The 24,269-nt window shown below is 36.8% G+C and overlaps 2 protein-coding genes and 1 long non-coding RNA gene across 9 annotated transcripts; 1 reads left to right on the forward strand and 2 right to left on the reverse strand.

The window, feature by feature from the left end:
- Nucleotides 1-596: 596 nt before the first annotated feature.
- On the reverse strand, nucleotides 597-24,134 carry LOC127443339 (polymeric immunoglobulin receptor-like). Of its 6 annotated transcripts, XR_007897649.1 has the most exons (12): nucleotides 24,004-24,134; nucleotides 23,840-23,889; nucleotides 20,348-22,371; nucleotides 19,626-19,808; nucleotides 9,505-9,819; nucleotides 8,981-9,301; nucleotides 8,565-8,888; nucleotides 7,523-7,561; nucleotides 7,307-7,405; nucleotides 7,103-7,137; nucleotides 4,999-6,983; nucleotides 3,986-4,799 (listed from the first exon to the last, which is right to left on the reverse strand). XR_007897649.1 is itself a non-coding variant. In XM_051701835.1 (8 exons), exons 1-8 carry the CDS (start codon nucleotides 10,056-10,058, stop codon nucleotides 879-881), a joined length of 1,311 nt encoding a protein of 436 aa, XP_051557795.1. In that variant the 5' UTR covers nucleotides 10,059-10,191; the 3' UTR covers nucleotides 597-878. The 6 variants fall into 6 exon arrangements, 4 of the variants coding, with proteins under 4 accessions (XP_051557795.1, XP_051557797.1, XP_051557794.1 ...); XR_007897648.1 differs by lacking the exons at nucleotides 19,626-19,808; nucleotides 20,348-22,371; nucleotides 23,840-23,889; nucleotides 24,004-24,134 and adding an exon at nucleotides 10,019-10,191 and having other exon boundaries at nucleotides 3,987-4,799; XM_051701835.1 differs by lacking the exons at nucleotides 3,986-4,799; nucleotides 4,999-6,983; nucleotides 7,103-7,137; ... (4 more) ...; nucleotides 23,840-23,889; nucleotides 24,004-24,134 and adding exons at nucleotides 597-941; nucleotides 1,178-1,209; nucleotides 1,449-1,547; nucleotides 3,218-3,334; nucleotides 10,019-10,191.
- On the forward strand, nucleotides 11,695-15,059 carry LOC127443342 (uncharacterized). The gene is made up of 6 exons (XM_051701841.1): nucleotides 11,695-11,838; nucleotides 12,121-12,227; nucleotides 12,665-12,857; nucleotides 13,053-13,132; nucleotides 13,414-13,863; nucleotides 13,956-15,059. The coding sequence occupies exons 3-6, from the start codon at nucleotides 12,744-12,746 to the stop codon at nucleotides 14,269-14,271; spliced, it is 960 nt and encodes a 319-aa protein (XP_051557801.1). The 5' UTR covers nucleotides 11,695-11,838; nucleotides 12,121-12,227; nucleotides 12,665-12,743; the 3' UTR covers nucleotides 14,272-15,059.
- Nucleotides 15,098-19,618, reverse strand: LOC127443350 (uncharacterized). 2 transcript variants are annotated; one of them, XR_007897651.1, is made up of 5 exons: nucleotides 19,353-19,618; nucleotides 17,737-19,223; nucleotides 16,460-16,619; nucleotides 16,236-16,327; nucleotides 15,098-15,391 (listed from the first exon to the last, which is right to left on the reverse strand). It is a non-coding gene; the product is annotated as an uncharacterized LOC127443350 (long non-coding RNA). The 2 variants fall into 2 exon arrangements; XR_007897650.1 differs by lacking the exon at nucleotides 15,098-15,391 and having other exon boundaries at nucleotides 15,419-16,327.
- Nucleotides 24,135-24,269: the final 135 nt, after the last annotated feature.

Genomic DNA, 24,269 nt, shown 5'->3' on the forward strand with positions numbered 1-24,269 from the left:
TCTAGCTGCAGGGCAATCTGGCTATCTTTTCACACGCACAGACATACAACATGCAAAGAGAGCAGGCGGGCACGCCAGTGAGAGGTAGAGAACGTTTTTTTGTGTTTTTTTAAAGTACTTTGAAAGAGTGCACGCTCTGCCGCAGCCGCTCTCAGCAAGAATAATTCACATAAAGACACATAAACACTTATGAACTGATGTGCAGTAACAAATGTACTAAATGTATGGTAGTCCTAACTGTAGAGAGCACCAATATGAAGACAAAGACAAATCCCAGTTGTTTTAAGAAAACTTTGAAATCTTTTTTCAGTTCCAAATAAAGAGGAAAAAAGGGCATATGGTGTATGTAACAATTTATCAGTAATGCAAGGATGTTAGTGGCACATTTTGCTCAACACAGATGTAGAAGGGCACACAGTCGTCATGAGGGGGTGCACTTCTGACAAAAATCAAATAAAAAATACTCTCATGTTGCGCCCCCATGTCATTTTGCGCCCTAGGCAACCGCCTATGTCGCCTTTGCCACGGGCCGGCCCTGAACAAACATAACTGAAATCAAGTTTCAGCACCATGGACAGCAGGACTATGACAACAAATATTTGCCATTTATTTTATTGCAGACATGAAGAAACCTAATACAATATTATTTGTGCACAAGGCAAAGCAACAGGCAATGCAAACATGTGAAACATTATATATATAAAATCCGGATGCATCAACATTAGAACGAGTGTAAGAACAAACTTATGTGCACACTTGGCTGTTGTGTATTTCATGGAAATTTGTACACAACTTGAACATATTTAGCATATAAGTAAATGAAACCTGCAGTGTTTATGTGAATTAAAAGCATTTGACTAGTCAGATGTGTTTCTGGGTTAGTGGACAGCAGTGTAGACTACTGCTGTTATTGTGTCTGTGTGGTCAGGATCAGAAGAGACCTGAAAACACACAAAATTCAAGTCGTTTTTAAGTTATACAGGTAGACGTAAGGATCTAACTATTCAATAGCTGGGGCTTGTTTCTCAGAATTTGATCGTTGAACAGAAAGGCAGAGTTACCGTGATGACATTCAAGCTTCATTACTATTATACTTTTCAGAAAGACATGTAGTGTCTAGTAGACTGTCTGTGCAATATAGTAGAAGTGTTGGATAAAAGTGCACTAAATGTCTCACCTCAAACCGGTTTCTAGACTCCAGCTTAAACCCTTTAGAGGAGGAGGAGACCAGGAGAAGAAAACAACTAATTAAATGAATCAGATCAGTCTCAAACATGTCTTCATTTTACTACTTTCAGTCATTGATCAGTGTGTCAACACCATCTACACTGTGACTCTCATGCATGTCTACAGGGAGCCAGTAGAGGGCGATGAAGCTCTTTTGCCATGAATATGAGAGAAAAATCTGCTAATTTTACCTTTAAAATTTCAGACATGAACAGACTTACCATGACTCTGCTTTTTCTTTCGGATAGCAAGTACCAATAACAATGACAAACCAACCAGAACCAAAACCAAAAGCTCAGAAGTGATAATCACGAAGAAATCTGAAAATACAGAACATATGTAGGATAATTCATCGAAGTACAGGTGCTGGTCATATAATTAGAATATCATCAAAAAGTTGATTTATTTCACTAATTCCATTCAAAAAGTGAAACTTGTATATTATATTCATTCATTACACACAGACTGATATATTTCAAATGTTTATTTCTTTTAATTTTGATGATTATAACTGACAACTAAGGAAAATCCCAAATTCAGTATCTCAGAAAATTAGAATATTGTGAAAAGGTTCAATATCGAAGACACCTGGTGCCACACTCTAATCAGCTAATTAACTCAAAACACCTGCAAAGGCCTTTAAATGGTCTCTCAGTCTAGTTCTGTACGCTACACAATCATGGGGAAGACTGCTGACTTGACAGTTGTCCAAAAGACGACTATTGACACGTTGCACAAGGAGGGAAAGACACAAAAGGTCATTGCAAAAGAGGCTGGCTGTTCACAGAGCTCTGTGTCCAAGCACATTAATAGAGAGGCGAAGGGAAGGAAAAGATGTGGTAGAAAAAAAGTGTACAAGCAATAGGGATAACCGCAACCTGGAGAGGTTTGTGAAACAAAACCCATTCAAAAATGTGGGGGAGAACCACTACGCACAGACGTATGCAAGACATGGGTTTCAGCTGTCGCATTCCTTGTGTCAAGCCACTCTTGAACAACAGACAGCATCTGAAGCGTCTCGCCTGGGCTAAAGACAAAAAGGACTGGACTGCTGCTGAGTGGTCCAAAGTTATGTTCTCTGATGAAAGTAAATTTTGCATTTCCTTTGGAAATCAGGGTCCCAGAGTCTGGAGGAAGAGAGGAGAGGCACACAATCCATGTTGCTTGAGGTCCAGTGTAAAGTTTCCACAGTCAGTGATGGTTTGGGGTGCCATGTCATCTGCTGGTGTTGGTCCACTGTGTTTTCTGAGGTCCAAGGTCAATGCAGCCGTATACCAGGAAGTTTTAGAGCACTTTATGCTTCCTGCTGCTGACCAACTTTATGGAGATGCAGATTTCATTTTCCAACAGGACTTGGCACCTGCACACAGTGCCAAAGCAACCAGTATCTGGTTTAAGGACCATGGTATCCCTGTTCTTAATTGGCCAGCAAACTCGCCTGACCTTAACCCCATAGAAAATCTATGGGGTATTGTGAAGAGGAAGATGCGATATGCCAGACCCAACAATGCAGAAGAGCTGAAGGCCACTATCAGAGCAACCTGGGCTCTCATAACACCTGAGCAGTGCCACAGACTGATCGACTCCATGCCACGCCGCATTGCTGCAGTAATTCAGGCAAAAGGAGCCCCAACTAAGTATTGAGTGCTGTACATGCTCATACTTTTCATGTTCATACTTTTCAGTTGGCCAAGATTTCTAAAAATCCTTTCTTTGTATTGGTCTTAAGTAATATTCTAATTTTCTGAGATACTGAATTTGGGATTTTCCTTAGTTGTCAGTTATAATCATCAAAATTAAAAGAAATAAACATTTGAAATATATCAGTCTGTGTGTAATGAATGAATATAATATACAAGTTTCACTTTTTGAATGGAATTAGTGAAATAAATCAACTTTTTGATGATATTCTAATTATATGACCAGCACCTGTATAGGCAACATTCTTCTTGAAAATCACAAATGTTTTTGTTTAGGACATCAACAATACCTGTGGTTGTAACAGTTGAATTCAATGAGAAATCAGTTTGTACGACTTCTGTGATTTGTGGCACTAAGACTGATGATGACGATGATGATGACGATGAACATGTTCTTTCTTGAATATCTGGTTGTGAAAGAGGAAATAAAGGTTTATTGTGACATGTTGTCCATATTCACTGTGTAGGTCACATGCTATCTTTCACAATGCGAGTTCCTCGCTCTCAAACCCAAAAAGCTGCTGATCTCATTCACACATTCTCTACTCAGAAATCTTGTTTGCTGATACACATGGAGTTCATTAACAGAGGTTCGGGAGGAGCATGTTAATTATAATCTGACAAATCACAGCGTGTGAGCAGGAGTATAATGAACCACTGAATCTCTAGATGAAAGTTATTTGTAAAAATAGTCAGAGAAAATCATCAGTACTCACCAGTAACAGTGAGCTGAACTCGTGTAATGAAGATCTTGTATTGTTGATGAGGTTGAACTCCACACCAGTATTCTGCTGAATCAGTCACATTACTGATGATTACAGTCAGGAGATGAACTTCTCTGTCATCATACAGCTGCAACTGTCTCTCTTGTGTCCATCTTCTGTTCACATTCACAGATGTCTCATGAGCACACGTATCAGCTCCAGATATTCTGCAGAAAAACTTGCTGTCTCTCCAGTGAGATTGTGGATATCTGCAGCTGATGTTCACAGATTCTCCTGAAGCAGCTGATAAACTGATGATCTTCTCACAACAATCATCTGTTACACATTATATATGGTGTCACAAAGAGACATTCATATTGATGATATGTTCCACTATTACACATATTTCACTTCTCATATTTGGAGTTTATAATAATGTTTCCACCTGAATATAGTGTTACTGTTCTGATCTGATGACCTACACAAACCCAAAAATGGTGATGAAAAAAAGAATGAAATATTTTCTATATATTCTTTGCATGATTAGGTTTAATATTCACGTTAAGGCCAGTAAATTGTGCCCCCTACACACTTCATGTTGCTAGTCAAACATCATGTCACTTGCTTTGTAATGATATTTATCAACAAACAAGATAAAACAGAGAAAAATAATGTAATGCAAATCTTACATTAGCAGAAATAATTGTCTCATGTTTTCCCAGTTATTGTTTTTTATGTGGTTTTTATGGTGTACGGATGCAGTAACTGCAGTAATTACAGTCAATGTTTAGTGTAAGTATGATGATATTGTGGAGATTGTCTCGAGTTTGAAGGTTTGAGTTACTCACCTTCTTTAACGGTCAGATTTACTTCTGTGTTGATATCTTTTTTCTTAGAGATATCAATTGCACAATAGTATGTTCCAGAATCCTGTTTATTCAGATCTCTGATGATCACAGTGAAGACTGCTGCTCTTGTGTCATCATACAGAGAAAATCTTCCGTCATTCACCCATTCATCTTTAATGTTAGTTCTGATAAGGTCAGAGCACTTTGACCACTGACCTCTACAAAATACTTTTGATTTTCTGTATATTGTTTCTCATATTTGCATGTGATGATGACTCCACCCTCTGAATATCCTGTCACACTGATGGAGGTCACAGCACCTGACAGAACAAACCAGCATTTTAATAAAACACTTTCTTCTTTATGATGTTGAACAGAGATGATCTTTCAAATGAATGCTAATTTGAAGTTAAAGAGTCTCTTCCTGTAATGTGTGCAGTTTTTACTCAGTATTTCCTCTCATGAGTTCTAGTTCTTCTGTGATGTGTCTGTTGGATCAGAACATGATCAGATTCTTACCAGGAATCATCAGCAGAGTGAAAGTCAAGATGATGTTCATTCTTCTCTTATTTGTAGATTCAGTCCTTATTTATCAAAGTTCTCAAGTTCTTGATGTGTTACAAGTGTTTCCTGGTTCCATCTTCTACATTAACTGTTGAAATTGAGAGAGATCCACTTCCTCCGTCTCTGTTAGAATAAGTACTGCTGAGAGACAACGATTGTCGTACCAGCTCAGATGTTGTCTAGCATGTGTCACCGCAATGAGATTACACTAATAAGGATCCATGTTCATGCCAACTATAAATTAATGTAATATGGTGATCTGGGCTGGAACCCTACTAAAAACAAACTCAGTGAGACTACACGAGAGAGTGAAAAGCAGAAAACAAGTTCATTTATTAACAAGACTATGACTATATGAAGGAAGTACTAAAAATAGTTAGGCTTCCTTTTAGAGGCATGTCTAGGATTTGAAAACATCAGGGGCTAAGAATATTTATGTAATGTCATTCATTATCCAGTTACGGTGTTAGAAACCACTCCAAATGATTCAGTCTGAGTGGAAACCGCTTTAATAATTCAGAGTGAATCAGGTACCAATTCAGATAGTTTTGCCAATACCGTTTGAACGATTCATTGAAAAGAATTGACTCACAAGAGTGATTCATTTGCGAATCGGGTTTGTTCTGATTCTAAACAGGTAACAGAAAATATTTGTTTATAGATTTGAGCCAGTCAAGAGTCCCCGACCATACAGTAACAGAAGCCATAGACTGATATATGCATAAACAACCACACGTCAGCTCACATGGGTGTAATCTAACTAAAAAAAAATATTTACTGTGATCAAATGACTTTTTAGTCAAAATTAGTGTAAGACATTACATTTTAAATTCTAGTAATCAGATTACAGTTACTAACTTTCAATTAAGGTAAATAATTTTAAGAACTTTACTTAGGTTACACATTTCTAAAGAAGTACTATGTATTTTGGATTTAAAACCTAAATTCTGTCCATATGTATGTCTGTTTGTGTTTTTGTGAAGGGCATACGCCCCTAACGAGTCATTGAGAGGGAGAAACAATCGTATGAATTACATGCAACAATGAAAAACATTATTTTTATTTGAGAAAAAAAAACTTTTCTGTGAAGTGTTTTAGAAAGTACCGTAAAAGTAAAGTAACTAGTAATGTGATTACTTTTCAATAAAGTAATCAGTAATCAGATTACAGCGTTAGAGAAGCATTTAGCAATTTGTAGTGGATTACTTTTTTGAGTAACTTAACCAACATTGCTACTGTACTACTCTTTACTATTTCAGCCACAGCTTACAAAAAACCTAAACTTGCCACAAACTTGCCACACATTTACTGCTCATTACTTTCATATGCAAATGAGCTTGTGGTTCACTGCAAATGTTTGCCAGAAGTTTGCAGCTCTTCACCAGTAGTGGTGAACCTCTGGCAAACTTTTGGTAACAATGGACAATTTACCGCATGTTTACCGCAAAGCTGATTTGCATGTGAAAATGATCAGTGGCGAATTTGCGGCAAGTTTGCCATGAACTCTCGGTTTTGGTAAGAACAGAAGAGTATAGTGGTATGCCATTGAGAACTTAGAAAACGTTTAAAATAACTTTATATTTTAAATACATATAAATATTTACAATAATACAAATTGTCCACCTGTATGACCTTTTCAATGAGATAATCTATAACAAACATTTTCTGTTGTGGTGTCCTCAAACAATGGCCTGACTGACAGTTGCATATTCACTGTAATCCTGATTATTACTAAAACTGATCCGATCAACACAATCAGATTTCTTGTGAAAGTTCACCACTGCGTAAGTCAAAGTCACTGTAGAGTAAAGAGCGTTATCAGAATCAGAAGTGTTTGTGAGTATTTGTGCAGTATTGTATTCAGCAGATCTTCCTGTATCTGAATCATTGTGAAGTCTGAAGTCTTTAATCTCCTCGTAATCACAAGCCGTTTGAAAAACCTGAGAAATAAAAGAGGAAATACAGAGAAGCTCTAGAGATCTTGAGTTCCGACCAAATCCAGTAATTTATTCTCATTATTGATGAAAAATAAACACACTTTTTAAACATGTGTACTAACCGTTTCATTTTCTCTTTTGGATGAGGAATCAGCACCTGTGGAAAACAAATATCCTAAATGAATTCAATTTCATAACTTTATCTCATCTCTCTATTTCAGCACTGATTCTCTGATTGTTTTATGGTCTCCCAATGATCTCACTAAATTCTGTGTGCTGTGAACACAATAAAAACTGAGAGTTGTCTGAAATAGATGGAGCTTCACCTCGAGTCTGATGCCTCTTATAAAGAGTCACTATCATTAATAAAAGTCCAATGAAGATCAGAACCAGAACAACAGACAGAATGATGATCAGAGACGAGTCTGAAAATACACACGATGAAATAATCAGAAACTGAGTTGCACAAAGAGTCAGATCACTCTGATAAACAGTTAAAACTGAATGTAAGATACAGTAAATATGTGTGTACTTCAGGGTACCTGATGATAATGGAGACACTGCTGATATGTCGAGCTTGACTGAAGAAAAAAGAAGAAGCAGATGATGGTGAATTTTGTATTTTTGAAACATTTGTCTCTAAAACAATGTGAGCATGGAGTCGTAGGGCCAAGGGAATTTTCTCAAACACAGAACATTACTTCCCTTTCATTGTGTAAAAATAAACCTCTGAATGTCATGAAAAGCGCTATACAAATAAAAATGACTTGATTTGACATTCTCTACCCAGAATTCATGTTTGCGAAATCAGGATTAAAATGAAAATAACAAGTGACCAATCATGAGTTGCCAGATCAGCGAAGCTGTTCCACCAAAATGGTTCTCTGTCCTGAGTATGGTTAGATAACTAACCGTGTTGTGAAATCGATGTTGGGAATGGTTTGTAAAAGTAAAGTATCATTGTTAGAGCATATTACATCTGTACATTACGTCTAAGAGTATTCATGTGCACAGAAAAATATATTTTGTATACATCTAGACTACACGATCTGCTGCATTTTTTATCTGAATTTTATTGTTTTTGTTGCTCTAAAATAATCTTTTTGTAAATGCGTAATTAAGCATGTTTCAAAGGTACAATTTTACTGCACTGATGGTTAAGTTTATGGTTGAGGTTCTGGACATAGAATTAATCAAATGTGCATTCCTCTTCAGTACATCATTTACAACTAAAAACAACTCGCTTTAAAAACTCGCTTTTGGCGCCCCTCTGTGGAACTGGAGCTCACATGCGCCTATACGTTTAACAACACTTCCTGCTTCAAATTTCAGGAAACACAGACCGAGTTTAGCTGAAGAACTTTCAACCTGTTGCCAGATTCACAGTGATCAGTCGGGTTTATTTATTTAGAACAAATTTAAGTGTGAAGTCACACACAAATTTTACATACAAATAGGATATGTGTGTACGCATGGTTAGTGAATGAGGCCCAATGCTGTCTGTAAACCTGTAATAATAGGATTGGCTTATGAAGTGTGATATTCAATTACCTTATCATTGAGAATAATACTATCAGTACTCACCAGTAACATTGAGCTGGACTCGTGTAATGAAGATCTTGTATTGTTGATGAGGTTGAACTCCACACCAGTATTCTGCTGAATCAGTCACATTACTGATGATTACAGTCAGGAGATGAACTTCTCTGTCATCATACAGCTGCAACTGTCTCTCTTGTGTCCATCTTCTGTTCACATTCACAGATGTCTCATGAGCACACGTATCAGCTCCAGATATTCTGCAGAAAAACTTGCTGTCTCTCCAGTGAGATTGTGGATATCTGCAGCTGATGTTCACAGATTCTCCTGAAGTAGCTGATAAACTGATGACCTTCTCACAACAATCATCTGTTACACATTAAAGAAAGTGCATCATTGTTAGAATTAAAAGAGATATTTATGAATTCTACCAAATATGCAAACACAGAAACATAATTCACCCTCTTTAACATCCAGGTTCAGTTCAGAGAAGAAACTGTAGTCCTCAGAAACCTGAAATATAATTCGATATTTTCCAGAATCTTCCACATTCAGTTCTCTGATAAACACTTGCAAGAGTCCTGCAGTTTTGTCATCATGAATAGACAGTCTGTCATTGTGGCTCCATTCTGATCTATTTTTACTGTATATCAGATCAAAACATGGATGTGTTGTTTTTGTTTTACAGATATATTTCAGTCTGTTCGTGTGTTCCTTCTCATATTTGGAGTTTATAATGATGTTTCCACCTGAATATCCTGTTACAGTCCTTCTTTGAATACCTGTTAAACACAAACCCAGATACAGAGATTAAAATAAATTATGTAATCTTCAATAACTGTTATTTAAAAAAAGAATTGCTTATATAGTCAGGGGAAAAGATCTCATGTTTGTCCTGGTTATTGATTTCATAGGGTCTTCTAGGGTGTACATGTGCAGTAACTGCAGTAATTACAGTCAGTGTTTGAAGGTTTGAGTTACTCACCTTCTCTAACTTTCAGATTCACTTCTGTGTATGCATATAGATGTGCATAAAATCCACAATAGTATGTTCCAGAATCCTGTTTATTCAGATCTCTGATGATCACAGTGAAGACTGCTGCTCTTGTGTCATCATACAGAGAAAATCTTCCGTCATTCACCCATTCATCTTTAATGTTAGTTCTGATAAGGTCAGAGCACCCTGACCAAATACTTCTACAAAAATACTTCATATTTGTTCTATATTGTTTCTCATATTTGCATGTGATGATGACTCCACCCTCTGAATATCCTGTCACACTGATGGAGGTCACAGCACCTGACAGAACAAACCAGCATTTTAATAAAACACTTTCTTCTTTATGATGTTGAACAGAGATGATCTTTCAAATGAATGCTAATTTGAAGTTAAAGAGTCTCTTCCTGTAATGTGTGCAGTTTTTACTCAGTATTTCCTCTCATGAGTTCTAGTTCTTCTGTGATGTGTCTGTTGGATCAGAACATGATCAGATTCTTACCAGGAATCATCAGCAGAGTGAAAGTCAAGATGATGTTCATTCTTCTCTCTTATTAAATTATCTTCTCCGTTATTTGTAGATTCAGTCCTTCTTTATCACCGTTACACAGTTCCAAAGCTCTCAATGTGTATTACAGTGAATAAGACAGACGCTTGCTTCCTCTTCCTCTATATCTGAGAGAGAGAGAGAGAGAGAGAGATTAATAAATAGAGAAGTAAAACTTCTAAAATGTTTTACAGGAACATGCAGGTCAGTTCAACAAAGTACAACACATGAAGATTTGAAAGCATTTTTAACTGAGAATTGTGTGGTTCCTTATTTCTAATGGCTTGTTTTACTACATGTTACTATGTTATTAAGAGCTCTAATGTTTTTTTAAGTGTTTTAAGAGTTTAGTATAACATTTATACACTGTAACATTTTGTACAGTTGCTTCAAGTCAGTCAAACTTATCTTTCAATCTTTAAATGATATTCAACCTTAAAACATTTAAAAGACAGAAAGTCTCAATAACTAGAGACACTGGACAGTGATATCTGGTGGACACAAACAGCAACTGTATAAGTGCACATTGCTCATTAATTATTATGGTACATATTACAGTGAAGTAGATATAAAAGTAAACTCTTGATTTAAAACCGTAAGAGCATCTTTACTCCTCAGGGACATCCAGAGGAAACACATGAGATTAAGATCTGTGAGATTGGGCTTTATTACAGACTGTGATGAAACACTTCTGCTCTTATTTAGAAGACTAAATCTAGTAAACATTTACATTTATACCAAGGTCTGTTCAAGTACTCGACTGTGATTGGCTGGAATACGTGTGTTAAAACAGTTTAATGCACAGGTAGTTCCAGTCAGTTTTAATCACCGTTCGATGTTAATGCATCATCTCTGCTGTCCTCTGTAATGACACATTGTGAGAGTTTTCTGCCTCTGTTCAATCGACATCCGGATGTGAATATAGTCTCAGAGCTCAAATTAACCATCACATCACAACACCAACAAGTCATGCAGTGTGTCATCTTTAAAACAGCTGTGAAGCGCTACAGGAAACACAGAAAAGACAACAGAGAGTTTGAGACACTTTTAGAAAGAATGAGAAAAATCACAGATAGGCCTGCTGTGAAATTTACCATTTAAATATTTAGAAATTGACATGCTTTGTTTACATTGATAGACTTTATGCAAAAACAAAATAATTGTAGGTACATATCACACATCTGACACAAGCTGAAAATGCTTAAAATGATTCATAACACATTTTTACTGACATGATGAGTTCTGTCATTTGAATAAATTAACTGATAACATTTTCTGTTGTGGTGTCCTCAAACAGTGGCCTGACTGACAGTTGCATATTCACTGTAATCCTGATTATTACTAAAACTGATCCGATCAACACAATCAGATTTCTTGTGAAAGTTCACCACTGTAGAGTAAAGAGCGTTATCAGAATCAGAAGTGTTTGTGAGTATTTGTGCAGTATTGTATTCAGCAGATCTTCCTGTATCTGAATCATTGTGAAGTCTGATGTCTTTAATCTCCTCATTTGAGAAAGCTGAGAATTAAAAGAGAAAATACAGAGAAGCTCAATTGGCTATATGCATGGTTATTTCCTGGTTTAGATAAGCCAGCTCGGGCATTTCCGGTCAACTGTCGTTCCTGAAAAAGTTGTCAAAGATGTTCTATGCTCGCTGCCTGCAGGATCTACCACGAGTCAACATAAATGATGTACACCGCCTGATTCAGTCAAATTCAAAAACGTGAAAAGGGATTTAAGCTGTACATATCCAGCTATATCCATGACTACGAAGGTAAGTTAGCAAAAGTACGCTATAATTATTTTGTTCTGTAAGCTAGCTATAGACAGCTAACTTAGCTAATGTTACCGAATGTAAGTTAGCTACCGTTAAGTTGAAAGACAAATGATAGCTTAACGTTAGCATTGGTAAACAGAATATAACCGCTAAATTGGCAGCATTGAAATATATAGATCTGCCTCCCGCTACTCTACTTGACATAACCAGGCTTGGCACTAGCATAACATTTTGTCTTGCTATGTGGTCTTTGCTTAATTCGTTGCCTCTGTTTCTCAGTGTCTGACAAGAATGAAGCAGGAGAGGTGTCTGTGAGGGCAAGCTGCTTCAGGTCGATGAGGAAAAAAGAGAAACCACACAACTTCAGTGTAGGGGAATGAAAGCAGGTTCAATAATGTTAATACTTTCTGCTTTCTGGGAATTCCATGTGCCAGTATAAAATAGGCTGGAGAATAGATAGTGACTGTAATACTGTTTGGACCTACAGCCTACTGTTGCACCAACAGAACTGTGCACCAACTAGGGCCTACACTGTGTATTTCAAAAAGTATTTTACTCAACCGTACATAGTACACTATCTACGTTTATTGTTTAGTAGACATAGGGGACACAGGTAAAAATTCCCAGCGAGTAGAGGCAGGTAGGTTACCAGCATTTGACATTGTACACAGTGAGCATGGTTAAAATACATCACTAGCTACACTGTGTTAATAAATATGTATTTCAGTAATCTCAGCCACTCTCAATAATATTATTTACCTGAACCTCAAAACACATAGGCTACATTATAGTATCAATTGATAATTTTTTATTTTTTTTACAGGTTGTTCTCAAAGACTCTAAACCTGTTGAGCTGTTGGCCTATCATTGCTCATGTGTGGCAGGGCTTGCACTATGCAATCATGTTGCAGCTTTGCTCTACCAGACCTCACATTACAGCCAGCAGGGAGCAACGGCTGTCCCCCCTACTCACAGCTGCACAGGGTCTGAGCAACAGTGGCACAAACCTAACCCAGGTGATGTTTTCTACACTAGCACAATTAACATATTATGTTACATTATGTGTCTCACTTCTTCTTGGTTATGTCATGTAAATCGCATCAGCTTTCAAGGCTGCATACAGCATCCTTCCTTATGAAAATATGTGATCATATGAGCTAAAAAGAAATGTACACAATGTAAATAAGTTAATGTACAACATTTCTTGACAGGACTTTAAGCCTGGTCCAACAAATGAGATGGTGGTGTTGTCAGCTAGGCCCAAGGAGAGAAGACTGGCTGAAGGGATCAGGTAATGTGTAGGAATGGGCAATATGTCTGCTACATGAATTAAAATATGTACTTGAAATGTAAAATTGTACTTTGTATTTTTAGACTAGTCTTTATTAGACTTTAGATGAACCTCTAATTGAACTGAATGTCCTTACACAGACACACACATACACAAGAACATCCCTGTAGTGTAGAGCTACACAACACTGAAATAGAATTTGACATGAAAAGCATTCATTTATGGCAATAACAAATAGTACATAAATGCTTTTCTAACTGTTCAGTCGTGTATATTCTCAGGAGTAACTTGTACAAAGGGGCCTGTGACCGGACCTGTGACCTTCCAGACATGTCAGTTCTGATTGTGAATGAGATTTACCAAGGAATGCCAAGGGAAACTGCTCCACCCATAACAACAATGGGAATAGCAGGGGATGTACCATTGGTGGACAGTGCCTTTGGAAAAGTTCAAGAAGGGAGTGTTCTCTCCTATCACCTTCCAGTATGGAGTCCACCAAAAACTTGCCCACATACCACCACACCACCACAACCATTCTTACCCCTTTATGGCTACTGTCTGGGTCCCTCAGAGTGCTGTTTTGTGTTAAGCTACCATCAGCAGCTGCACATGAATTCTCTAGCAACATCAGAGGTCATGGCGCACCAAATTGAGAAACGCACAAGACAGCAAAGCATGCTGAAGGAATGGCATCAATTAAGAAAGCCGCGTGTGACTTCCTCTAGATTCAGGTAATTGTAAACTTTGTGACACGACTGTCAGCATTTTGTTTTTCATGTTATTTAAAAACTTATGGTGTTTGTATAAATGAATGTATTTCTAGAGAGGTTTGCCATGTGAGAAGACAGTCCTCAGCAGAGAGCCTGGCACTGAGAATTTTGCAGCCAGGCTATCAGAGTGGAGAAATGAAGAGGGGCCTTCAGATGGAGCCCAAAGCAGTGGAGGAATACTGCTTTGTTAAGGAGGTAAATCACTACCCTTGTGGTTTCATTATCCACCCTGATGCACCTTGGCTTGGCTCATCACCAGATGGGTTGGTGTATGACCCTAAAGCTGAACCTGTGTTTGGACTGCTGGAAGTGAAGTGCCCAAATGTGAGAAGCTATGTAGACTGTGCCTACCTTAGGGTCTCCGATTGAGTGCTACAGCTCAAACGATCTCACGCATACTACTGGCAGATACAGGGCCAACTACTCATCACTGGTTCAGAATGGTGTGATTTTGTTGTTTACGCTGAAGATGACATGTTTATTCAAAGAATATTCAGAGAAGGGAGAGTCATAATAACAATCAAACAAAAGGTTGATTACTTTTACCTACCTATGCTTTTGGCTCGAATATTTCCATTATTAACTTTCAATGTTTCATATGTTTTTGTTCAGGTTTTATTGTTCATTTTTACAAATCTATACAAAACTTGAACTGATATGTATTGTTCATTGGTACAAATCTCTACAAATGCAGAGAGTCTATTGTTCATTTTTACAAATCTTTACAACTTTACAAAGTTCAAATAGTTTGGTTTTCATTACATTTCTGAGCAGTTTTCATGTGCTCACTATTGTCATCTGCCACAAATATATTCTAATAGAATAGAATTCTAGTATACAATGTATACAAATTATGTTATGTAGTTGAACATGTCATCATTAATTTATTAAATTACATATTTTCTTATAAATGTTATTTATGTGAGTGTTTGAGGTTATAACTCATTAGTACCTAAAAATAGTATTGTTTAAGCTGTTTGTATTGAAGCACAATAAAATACACAAATGCTTTGGGGACAAATGCTACAAACAAATGTAGGTTTATTCACTGGAAGCATGAAACTGAAAATGAGGGGAAAATACAGATCCCTGTATGAAGTTGTAGAGATGTAAATCCATTCTTTATCACTGAATCCATGTAACAATAGCAGTAGCTAACAACAGTGAAATAGTTTAAATACTAAACAGAACTGCGCACTGGTCTTGATGCCTCTATTTAGACCAAGCTTTTACAAGTGGCCACTCTGGTAATTTAACAGAAGGCATGCAACTACATAGAGCTGGTTAATGTTACCAAACATATTTAGGAGGATGACCGTGTCAAAGAATTTGTGTTTCTGGCCTCGCTCTCCGTTCCCAAACTCCAAGCCTTCTCACTCCAAGAGAGTAATTGTTCTAGGGGAACAACACAGGTACGGCACCAGGCTTCAGCCTCCACCTACCTCCTGGTTCAGCCGGCTCTGTGACCTCTTCTGACACAAAGTGTCGACTACACACACAGGTATGGTGAGAGATATGGTTAGGTTGACTCTTCTTATATTTGAGATCCATTTCTTTCGTTGCTGGTCGTTGGAGGGGAAAGTGTGAAAACTAATAGCCGTATTGAATTTTGCTGAGGATGATCACTGAAGGACGCAACAGTGCTCAGCTGTCGTCCACTCACAACGCTGAAATTTAAACGTCTTTTTCATTTCGTTCACTTATTTTTAGAATCTATTTGAACAAGTGAATAACTGTTAGGCCTAACTATTAAAAAAAAAAAAAAAAAAAAAGATTGATATCGCCTTACAGGCTATTTACACTGTATCTATCAGAAAATTGAATATGCCGCTACAGCAAGTGACGTTTCACCGGAAGTTTTTGAGCTGGCTTATATTATTCCGGAAGTTGTAATTAACGTTCCATGCATATAGCGAATTCTAGTTCAGGGTAGAAGGCATCAGGATTTATTCTCAATACTGATTAAAATAAGCATCTTTTTATATAAACATATTAAATGTACTACTACTAACCGTTTCATTTCCTCCTGATCTTTTGAATGAGGAATCAGTGTCTTTGAAAAACAAGTATCACAAATGAATAATATTCCACAACTTTATTCATCAAATCTCACACCATAGCTCTCTTATTTCAACACAAATTCTCTGTCTTCCATCATCAAATATCTGAATTTAGCTCATGTCTGGTTTCAGCCAGCAGGAGGCAACAAAACCAACTTTATGAAACAAACAAATAAACCTGTTTCTAAATGACACAAGCAGATGTCACAGCAAGATGAATGAAGAAAACCTTAATTAAAAACTTAGAGTTCTTTGAAGTAGATGGAGCTTCACCTCGAGTCTGATGTCTCTTATAGAGTCACTAGCAGTATTAAAGTCCAATGAAGATCAGAACCAGAACAACAGACAGAAGATCAGAGACGAGTCTGAAAATACACATGCATAATTCAAAGAATTATATAAAGTAATCAGACATTCAGCTGCACACAGAGAATGTGTTGACTCTGAACAGTAAAAATGTAAAGTCAGATAATAATAATATTTCAGCTCAAGAGTACCTCATCGTATTTGTGTAGATGCTGATGTGATGTTAGATGTAAACCTTCCAAAAATGTCTGTGATCAGTGGAGATTTAAATTGATGAGGAAGATGATGATGATGATGGCAATGATGATGATGGTGGTGGTTATGGATTTGGCATTTTCAGAACATTTCATCCTAAATCAATGATGACATGGAGATGTAAATAAACATTTTCTTTTTCTGAAGGGCATTTTCTCACACAGAGAACTTTAAAATAGACCTCTGAATGCTAATGTCTGAAGGAAAGTGGTCAAAGGAGACAAAGTCTCCAGTGATATCAGTAGCAGAGCAAAAGCTGCATTATTTGACATGGAGCGGATGCCATTTTGAAATCACATGACCAGCCAAATACTACTTGCTTTATCTCAGGAATTTGCCTGTAATTGGACACTTCGGTATGTGCAATCAATTAATGTTCCTAGTATTGCTAGCATTTTTCTAGGATTTGCTAGCATGTTGCTAGGTGATGCTAGTATGTTCTAATATGTTGCCATGTGTTGACAGCATGTTGCTGGCATACAGCATCATTGCTAGCATGTTTTAGCATGCAGATAGGAGTTGCTAGCATGTTATGAATTGCTAGCATGTTTAACATGGAAATCATGGTATGTAGCTAGGCTTTATAAAAATGTAGCTAGGCATTGCTAGCATGTTTCAGGTGTTTCTAGCATATGCTAGCATGTTGTTATGAATTGCTAGCATGTTTTAACATGGAAATCATGCTGCCCAGATAGCAAACTGACATAGAATCGATGTCTTTCGTAGCATCAAAGCGACGTTGATTCAGCATTTTTTTTGCTCATCGAAGTCATGTTAATTCAACGTCAGTCACGCCATTCAAAACTAACGTAAATTCGATCTAATTGGTTTGCTTTTCTTACGTTGAAATGATGTTGATTTCAGGTGGGTAAAACGATGTTATACAATCAGCTTATTTTCTACTTTGCTTTATAAAATCTCAAATGCTTAAATGAATACATCAACATAAACATGTAGTAATATATTAAACACACAGCACATTCAGTAATTCATTGTTTTATATATATATATATATATATATATATATATTTACAAACCCATATAAATGTAAATACACATTTAAAACATAAAATATAGAAAAATGCCTTCACTCTGGTGCATTCACAAATGGATGTATAATAATAAACACATTAAATGCTTATTTAACTAGTCTTAGTTAAAGTTATAGATAGTTAGCTCACCCCAAAAAATAAAACTGTCATCATATACTCACCCTTGTGTTGTTCTGAAACTTTATGACTTTTACATTCTGTGAAATACAGAGATATGAGGCAGAACATTAGGGACTGACATTCTTAGTCATCATTCACTTTCATTGCAGCTTTTGTTATTTATTTTTTTCTATAAAAGTGAATGGTGACTGAGACTTTTGTTTTCCACAACAGAAAGACATACATATGGAGCCTCTTAAGAATAGGGAGGGATGTTTTTCTCCTGAAAAAGTTTGTGTTCCCTCACAATAAATTTTGCGTTCTCTCACAAAATATTAACCATGGTTTTAATACAGTAATCATAGTTTAACTATAGTATTTGTAGTGAAACCATAAATACCAGACAATGAAATCTATGGAGATAAAAATAATAATTTTGTGGTTCCTCTCATTTTACTACGAATACCACAGTTCAGCTAATGTTACTGTAGTAAAACCCTGATTAACCATTAAAATTAAACATTGCTTTACTACAGAAACCCTTGTTTTGTAACTGTAAAACATGGTTACTACAGTCTACAATATTACTGTAGTAAAACCATGATAAATGTATTGCATTTGAGCAGAAAACATAATGTGAGGGAATGCAAAACTGTTTCAGAAAGGGGCTCCATATGAAGGATTGTGAGTAAATGACAGGATTTTTTTAATTATCCCTCACACAGTAGACACATTATAAATAATTGATACCCTTAAAATTAGAGGACAGAAAAACTGATGAATAAAATATTTTCAATACAAGGAATAGTTCACCCAAAAATGATAATTCTCAGATCATTTACTCATCCTTTTGTCGTCTCAAACATGTATGACTTTCTTTCTTCTGCGGACACAAACTGAGATATTTTAAAGGCAGCATTAAGGTAAGCCATGCAACTCCAGAGGTTTATACCAATTATAATTTCAAAATTGTCTTATTGCTGTAGTCACTTAGTCCTGGGGGATCTCAGAGTGCAAGCCCAGTCCCGTACTCGAGCCCCTCCGTTATGGACAGCACGCCAAATCTGTTTCCCTCAGTGTGCTCCAGGACTAAATGAGTGAACTTGTGAATTGGTTTTGGGAGAGAACAGACCAAAATGTTACTCCTTTTTACTGAACATCTCACCATTGAACATCATGTGTCAAAGTTTCCATGAGCAAAATGACCCGCGCATGAAATACCTGCATTTGGATGAGGAGCTTGCGAACTGGATTAAGCCTCGTCGCATTTTGCGGGTGCTAGATCCACACCCTGGGCACCTGTTTAATATATTTAGTGACATCACAGATCCATGGTTTTGCCATTTCCCGATATTGTCGATCATCGTCTGTCAATGAGTGTTGCAATCGGCATCGGGAAATTTGTAAGATATTGTCGATATCCAATTACATCGTCCTATTGCCCAGCCCTACTGTACAATAAGTTTGCAAAGGTGGAAAATTGTCATTAATGTTACACAAGAGAAAGCCTTTACCATTTACTGATGTGTCTCTGTTGAGGAGTTCCTCCCTAAAGGTAAAAGAAAAAGACAAATAACAGTGAAACTGTATTTCAACAATGGGTCATTTCATAAAAAAAAAATCAAGTCTTAAAGGAATACTTCACCCAAAAATGTAAATTCTCTCATCATTTACTCACCTTCATATCATCCCAGATGTGTATGACTTTCTGTCTTCAGCAGAACACAAACAAATATTTTAAGAAGAAGATACAAGCTTTGTTTGTCCTTATAATGCAAGTAAACAGGTTCCAAACTTTGATGGTCCAAAATTCACATTTAGGTAGCATAAAGTAATCCACACGACTTCAATCGATCAGTTCTTGTCTGCAGGTTTTACTCAGTATTTCCTCTCATGAGTTCTAGTTCTTCTGTGATGTGTCTGTTGGATCAGAACATGATCAGATTCTTACCAGGAATCATCAGCAGAGTGAAAGTCAAGATGGTGTTCATTCTTCTCTCTTATTAAATTATCTTCTCCGTTATGTGCAGATTCAGTCCTTCTTTATTGCACTGTTTGGTGTGATGTTTCCCAGTAGCCTCAACTACATGAACTGCTGAACAAGACAGACTTCCTCTTCCACTATCTTCTGCTTCTGCTAGTTCAGAAGGTTAAAATGCTGATGTGACATGATGGAGGTAATCATTTAAATACAATAAAAACAGTATGTTTTTTCCCCCATTGTTACCATATGTCTATATCCCATGTTATTTCTCATATACAGTATACAACATGTTCCTAATAGCATTTGAATGAAACTATTCGCATCAAGAGGGAAGTAAACAAACCTCTCAAACACAACATTACAGTACTTCATTTTCTCATAAATCTTGTTGCTAATATTCACATTATCCAATATGAATATGTATGTCACCACAAGCCTTTACTTTTGCAGAATTGCCACAGCTAAATTAAGTATCACAAAGACTACAGAACACACTCAAACTATACAGGACATTTTATCACTCATAGCATGATTAAGTAAACAATGACTTTACATTTATTACATTAATTTACATTTATGCATTTGGCAGACACGCCTATTCAAAGCAACTTACATTTGAGGAAAAATACAAGCACCAAACAATATTAGCAGTGCCACAATTTCATTTCAGTAGTAAACTTTGCACTTACCAATAACTGAAGGTTCACTTTTACTATCACCAGTCCTGTGATGGTCCTTTGTTCATGATGAAGACTCATTCAATGATCCAAAAAGGCATTTCAAGTCAGGTCTATAAATTTTTAAAACTATAAAAATGGTGCATAAAACTCAAGTGGTAAAGTACAAACCTTGTCTTTTCTCGTTCTGACCAGGTTACGGTGAACTATTGTACATAATGTCATGCTCCTTTGATGTTGCTGTTTTCACTGTTACAGGACGAATGTCACGAGAAGATCCATGATCAGAAAGATTGAATAAAAAAAGGATCTTCACTCTGATCTCACATCAGAATCACTAAAAGCTCTTATCTGAAGTCATTTACTGTTGATATTCTGATGTAACGCCCAAAAGAGGCCCTTTGTCACAAAGCTTTAAAGGACGTGTTATTTTTTTTGTATTTGTTTTATGCTTATCTGAATCTCAGCTAAGTTTATTTCCTGCACATGCTTTTGCCTCTTTCAGTTGTTAAAATTTAGCCTTTTCCTGTAAGTCGCTGTAATGTCAAGGATGCTGCCTGGCAATAAACGTTATTGTATGCTTAATTATGAAAAATATGTTGAGCTGGATGCCTGCAAAGTCACCTGATAAGATATGAGACACTACCTGATTTTTAAAATAGATCAACAAACAATAAAACAAATAACTTCTTTAATCAATATAGTATAACTTAGAACATATGTTTTTAATTTCAAATGTTTAACACTTTTTTATGAATAATATGAGACTGAGACACTAAACATTGTGGAACATACACCAAAATAAAGGCAGAAACTTGACACCATAACACATGGAGGTCATATATACAATATCGTTGAACAGTAATATTGTAGTAAATGCAACATTGTAATACTAGCTGCAATAAATTCACTAACCTCACAATAAGTATACAAGAACAACAAGCTTAGGTAAGGCCAATGGTAAAATGTCTTTAGTAGGCCTACATCTATCCACCTTTTTTCCTGAACACGGTTCCACGATTCATAATGGAAACCTGTTTTCTTTTTCTGGATTCCAGTGTTTTCACTCGCATCAGTGTTTGTGTTTGGTGCAGCCTAGTCTCATAGAATGAACATTGCTATAATAACATTTTTGCAAACTGATTTTTAGCTGCCGCGTCTACGTTTCGCTGCAGTTTCCTGGTGAAATGAACACTAGAGGTGCTGCAACAACTGTGCGTTTTCCTCACTTCCACACGATTCACGAGTACAACGGCTGATTGTGACTTTCAAAACCCTTATTTTTCACTCTATTACTCACACACTGTTATGTTATGACATCGAAACACTTTTACATTAACGCATTGTTTGAAAAACGATACATTTTAACGCTTGACCCACCTACATTTCCTGTAAACACTGATTCCTGTGTATTTAGCTCCCGTGGTAGCTCACCTTATAGAGTGTCAGACTCTGGACTCGAAGATCAAGGTTTAAGCCCAGCCAAGCAAGTAAGCTGACATGTGACAAGAAAGAAGTAACACAAAATGAAGCGGTTGCTTTAGAAAATGTACTTTTGCAAATTGTACATTTGCTTGTAGGACACTATTGGTTAGGTTTAGGTTAAAGTTTTAGGTTAGGGAGGTATGTTTTACTCTTTAAAACCTCCATCTAACTTTCATTTTAAAAACCTTGTCTGATAACGACATCATTCACTCGCTTTTGACCCAAAAATGGAGATCATTGGATCAGCTGGTCTCTTGACTGAGTGTGAAGCTCTCACTCCATGGAGCGACTTTGAGATACAGTCTTGACGTATTCAGACTGGTCAGATGTAAACTTCAGAACGATTTCTCTGCGGTCGAGTAGATCATTACATCGGGTCTCTCTGCCATGGAGTAGATAATTGGATCGGCTTGTGCTTCTGCAGTTGAGTAGATCATTGAATCAGATCTCTCTGCTGTGGAATATATAGTGATGGTGGTGTGCATGTTTTTGTGCGACGGCTCCCCAATTTCCTGATATTCACTGTCATCATTATCGTAGATGTGCGGCGACTGCAAGAGAATTTGTTACAATCTTTTACACCATTACATGTTACAAATGTAAACATTTAAACAATATTTGTTATCACCCTGCTGAAAAGACCAACAATGCTGACTAGCAGTATATGCTGTGTTTTGGATGCTCAAACAACATCATGGGATGCTGATGTGCTGGCGTAACCAAGAAAGACTTCCGCAGTTAATACGTTTTACTGGAGTGTTGATGCTGGTTGAGCAGCTTCACCAGCTCTAAACGCAACCTAGTCTCATAGAATGAATGTTGCTATAAATATATTTCATTTCACGGCAGTTTCCTGGTGAAATGAACACTAGATGTGCTACAACAACTGTGCGCTTTATACACTATCACACAAATCAAGAGTACATCGGCTGATAATTACTTTATAATGACATATTTTCCACACTATTCCTCACACACTGCTATGCTATAATGCATAATTAAAAAAAATATACATTTTAACACTTGTATTACAGACTCACCTACATTTACACACTTATTCATACGTGATTCGTTTCTGCGATAGCTCACCTGACAGAGTGTTGGAAAAACGTAAGAGTAAGGATGTCTGTTATCTTGTTTACCTCTCATTTGCATTTAGGACACTATTGGTTAGGTTTAGATGAAAGTTTTGGGTTAGCGATGTGCGTTTTACTCATTAAAACCTCCATCTAATATTCATCTTAAACGCTTGTCTGATTACATAATCATTTCACTTGCTTTTGTCTCCCCCCGCTGGACATTTCTCTGGGAAACTGCAGCAAACAAGTAATGAATCACATCATTTCATTTTGTAAAAATGTTGCTTCGGATACGTAACGTTCTGAGATCATGCTGTTTAAACAGCACTAACAGCAGTAACTGAGCTTTGAAAGAATATTTCCCCCCAAAAATGATAATTCTCTCTTTATTTACTCACCCTTATGCTGTCTTATGTATGACTTTTTTTTCTTCTGCAGAACACAAAGATATTTTGATAGAGATATGATGTGTTTATATAACCATACAATCCGTAAAAGTCAATGGGGTCCAAAACGTTCAAGTGCCAGGAAGCATAATCGAGCTTCAAATCATGATCGCACCGAGGAGACTTCAGATGTCAAGATTTATAGTGAAAACTGAGTTATATTTTGGTCTGTTTCTCACCGAAAACTGATCGTATTGGTTCTGAAGACATGGATTAAACCACTCGAGTCGTATGGATTACCTTTATGCTGCCTTTTTGGAGCTTGAAAATGTTGGACCCCATAGACTTGCACTGTATAGATATAAACAAATAATATCTCCATGAAAATATCTTTGTTTACATTTCACAGAAAAAGGAAAGTCATACGATGGCATAAGCGAGAGTAAATGATGAGCGAATTGTCATTTTTGGGGGAATTATTCCTTTAACCAGGAGTGAAATTTAGTATGGTGTTTTCAGCAGGGCAAACTTAGATCACCTCATCATACACTTACCTCATCAGTACTGTCTTTTCTTGTATCCAAAGGCAAAAGCACAGTGGAGACTGTCAAAGCATCAGGACAACGTTAGTTTCATTCAAACCTCAAACATTAGAAAGAGACGTGAGTGTGTGTTTGTGTATGTTTAGTTTCTGTGGAAACGTGAATCTAAATCTGACCATGATCTGAACGTCCAGATTGAGTAATTCTTGGGGATTTTTTGCCTTGTTTCTTCTGCTTACACAACACCGTCAGCGCAATAAGAAAACCAAGCACTATGATGACTAATCCCACAGAGATGTAGATGGCAGGTCCTGAATGGAAGAGATGACCTTTAACATACACTTTCTCAGAGGATCTCCTTTAAGTTATCCTTAACATTTATGCACTTTCTCCGGAAGCTGTGTCTGCTAATATGACACAGCTGTATAAATAATAGGGAAAG

Source organism: Myxocyprinus asiaticus, chromosome 7, assembly GCF_019703515.2.
Source record: "Myxocyprinus asiaticus isolate MX2 ecotype Aquarium Trade chromosome 7, UBuf_Myxa_2, whole genome shotgun sequence".
In the NCBI taxonomy this organism is placed as follows: Eukaryota; Metazoa; Chordata; class Actinopteri; order Cypriniformes; family Catostomidae; genus Myxocyprinus; species Myxocyprinus asiaticus.